Consider the following 2,977-nt stretch of genomic DNA (forward strand, 5'->3'; position numbering starts at 1 on the left):
AGTTCCGGAGGCGATTGAGCTCACGGAGAGCGATCATGAGGACGACGGACACAACGGAGATCATGGCGAAGATGGAGGTGTTATGGAGGGCACTGACGAGGACGCTGTAAGTGGCGATTATAATAATTATTGTGCCTGGAGTTAGCGGATAAAATTGCTGTTTGTCAAACTAATATTCAATTTTAATGCTTGTTGCAGTGCTGCATCTGCCAGGACGTGGTGGATATACTGAAACAAGGTCATCTGTCTAGTTGCGACCACCGCTTCCACTTCGACTGCATCATTGCCTGGGCCAAAGTTACCAACTTGTGTCCATTGTGCAAGACCAAGTTCAACTCGGTAACACGACAGGACGCACAGGGTGCAGTGGTGCATCGTGAAGTTATCAAGGACGTTAAACAGGTTTATCGACCAGATCCATCCGACCACGATATTGCCGCTCAATTGCGACTGGTGAATCAAGCAAGATGCGAACTTTGCGGCTCTGGCGAAGACGAGCACGTGCTGCTGCTGTGCGAAGCGCTGGGCTGTGGGGTAGCCAACCATACGTACTGTATTGGACTGCGATCTGTGCCCAATACATCGTGGTACTGCTCAAGACACGCCACAACCCAGCAGAGGGCTAGTGACGCTATCGAACGACCAGCCACGACGGTATCTACGCGACGTCGGACACGACGATTGGCCAGTTTAATGTCCAATGTACTACGTGGGCGTGGCGGATCAACGTCAACGCGATCTCGAAGGCGTGGAACCCCGGGCTTTGTTGCAGTGGAAGAAGCAGAAGACCGACGACCGGTGCGAGGAATCGCAGCGGCGTATGCACTACGAATGTCAAGAGAACTCATGCAGGTGCAATTACGAGCCGATGCCATGTTCGCACGTGGGGACTTGACTCAGTCCTCCTTGTATGGACGGAGAAATGAAGATACTGGGAGTTCTCGACTCGGCACACGGTCTACTGGTGCATCGACGCCTTCTACAATCGATCAGATGTGGGAAGACCAAAGTCGAAGCAGGCAAGAACTCGCAGCCACGGCGATTGCAACACGCGATTCAAGTTTGCTCAATGAAAGTGGGAATAATCGACCCAGCCAACGCAGCAATCGCGTGTCTAGCACGTTTGCTCCGGAATATTGCGAGCTTGCCAAACTGATGCAAGATGCTGTAAACAGCGATAATTACGCGTCGTCCGTATCGTTGTTGATCCCCAAGACAGCCAAATTGAGGCTGGTATCCCGAGTCAAAACGTTTTTCGGCCGACTGAATCAAAAGGAGAAGGCCGCTGGGGTTGAGCTGGGCTGTCTGTCAGTACTACACGATTGGATTCGCGTTCCAGAACAGGAAGGAGACACTTCTACATCACCCAATGCACAGGTGCTAGATGCTGTTATTGCCATCTTAGAGACGCTGCCTGTCCGAAAGGAAGACCTTGTTGACGTAAGTACAGTTGTTGGTCTGTATTTTTGTTTATTTTACTGAAATGTATGTGGAAACTATAGGAGGAAGGCTTGCAGGCCACATTAGACAGTCTGTCGGAGCTTTCTGATGTTGGTATCGAAATTCGACAGCGAATTATCGAACTCAGCGAGAAGTGGCGAGATCTGAACCCTCCAACACCGATTGAGTCCCCACGGCCTCAAGCAACTCAACAAGTATCGTCACCTGTTAATGCTGCGCCGAGTTTGCCAGTAATTGAGGCATTTACTTCGCCAAAGCGCCCAGCACGAGCAAATGGCAAACAAAAACGAAAACGAGAAGCGTAAGTACTATTCTTTTGGCGCTTCAAGCGAATAGCTAAGGTAACTTTATTTTTTTTCTTTTGAACAGGTGGTCAGATACTGTGGTCGAGTATGTGAAGGCCAAGCTGTACCCGCTGTACAAGCAGAATGACGGCTCTGGCAAGCTGACAAGGGAACGCTTTAAGGCGATCGTAAAGGAAGTGGCCGATCTGTTTTCGCAGGAGGCAGCATCCATGCAATCTGCTGTGTTGTTACCTTCTGGAGAACTATCGAACCTCGCCAAGTCACGCATCAAGAAACTCATCGACAGAGTGTACAAGGCGTCCACAAGTGCTGCTGCCTCCTCTCGCACAAGGTTTCCTACTCCGCTACTTATGCGAGCATCGACATACTCTGCTGTCCCCTCAGTGAAGCGCCAACGGAGATAAATAATTCATGACTACTTTAAAAAATAATTTCTTCTCGAAAGAAGAGAAGCAGGGTGATTAGAAATAATACACAACCTTAACAGGGTCACATATAAACGCTTAAAAACTCATGACAAATACATTCCAAGAGATGCCGAGTCTTCTTGCGAGATCCCAGCGTCACTCAACCTCTTCTTTTGTATCATTTGCTCCACCATCCACTCATTCTTCATCTTCTGGGTAGTCATTTTGGCTTGTTGTAGTTGTTCATTGGCCAATGCGAGCTGCACGGCATGCAGCTCACTGTTTCGTTGCTCACGCTTGGTTTCGATGTCCAAGCGTCTGCTCTCAATCTCTAGACGTGCTGCTTGAATACTCAACTTCCGTCTCAAATACTCCGTCGATCCTTTACCAATTTGTTGTACTAAAGTTCCTGCTCTCCTCACGTCCGAGGCCGCAGCGTTGTGCGCATTCTCATTCCCCTCACTCTCGTGTTCTGCGTGCTCCACTCTCTGCCTCTTCGAAGACTCGAAGCCTTGAGGAGCTTCTACCTCTGTCTCCAACGTCTTGGGGACAGGAGCGACTGCCATTGGAGTCTGCATCTGAGCTGGAATCTGAGGCGCCGGAGTCGGAGGTACCATTGCTGCAGGCTCCATGGACCCAGCATTGACACTACTAGTCATAAAGTTCTGCTGCTGCTCTCCAGTGTTGGTATAGACTTCTTGTTGCTGGTGTGGCTGCTCCATGTACATTTCCTGGCGTGGTTGTTGGCCTCCGTTGTAAATATCAGGCTGCTGTGGTTGCTGTGGAGGGGAACTATTCCCATAC

The 2,977-nt window shown here is 49.8% G+C and overlaps 2 protein-coding genes across 5 annotated transcripts; one reads left to right on the top strand and one right to left on the bottom strand.

Moving 5' to 3' along the window:
* PPTG_10780 (hypothetical protein) lies at positions 1–2,308 on the top strand. Of its 4 annotated transcripts, XM_008906202.1 has the most exons (4): positions 1–106; positions 199–1,440; positions 1,503–1,762; positions 1,831–2,308. In XM_008906202.1, exons 1-4 carry the CDS (start codon positions 83–85, stop codon positions 2,168–2,170), a joined length of 1,866 nt encoding a protein of 621 aa, XP_008904450.1. In that variant the 5' UTR covers positions 1–82; the 3' UTR covers positions 2,171–2,308. The 4 variants fall into 4 exon arrangements, with proteins under 4 accessions (XP_008904450.1, XP_008904451.1, XP_008904453.1 ...); XM_008906203.1 differs by having other exon boundaries at positions 1,503–2,308; XM_008906204.1 differs by lacking the exon at positions 1–106 and having other exon boundaries at positions 175–1,440.
* Positions 2,161–2,833, bottom strand: PPTG_10781 (hypothetical protein; the record flags this gene model as incomplete). The annotated part of the gene is made up of 1 exon (XM_008906206.1): positions 2,161–2,833. A coding segment is annotated over one exon (556 nt), but the record flags the coding sequence as incomplete, so codon positions are not given.
* Between the last annotated feature and the right edge of the window lie 144 nt (positions 2,834–2,977).

Source organism: Phytophthora parasitica (genome assembly GCF_000247585.1).
Source record: "Phytophthora parasitica INRA-310 unplaced genomic scaffold supercont2.23, whole genome shotgun sequence".
Taxonomy (NCBI): domain Eukaryota; phylum Oomycota; class Peronosporomycetes; order Peronosporales; family Peronosporaceae; genus Phytophthora; species Phytophthora nicotianae.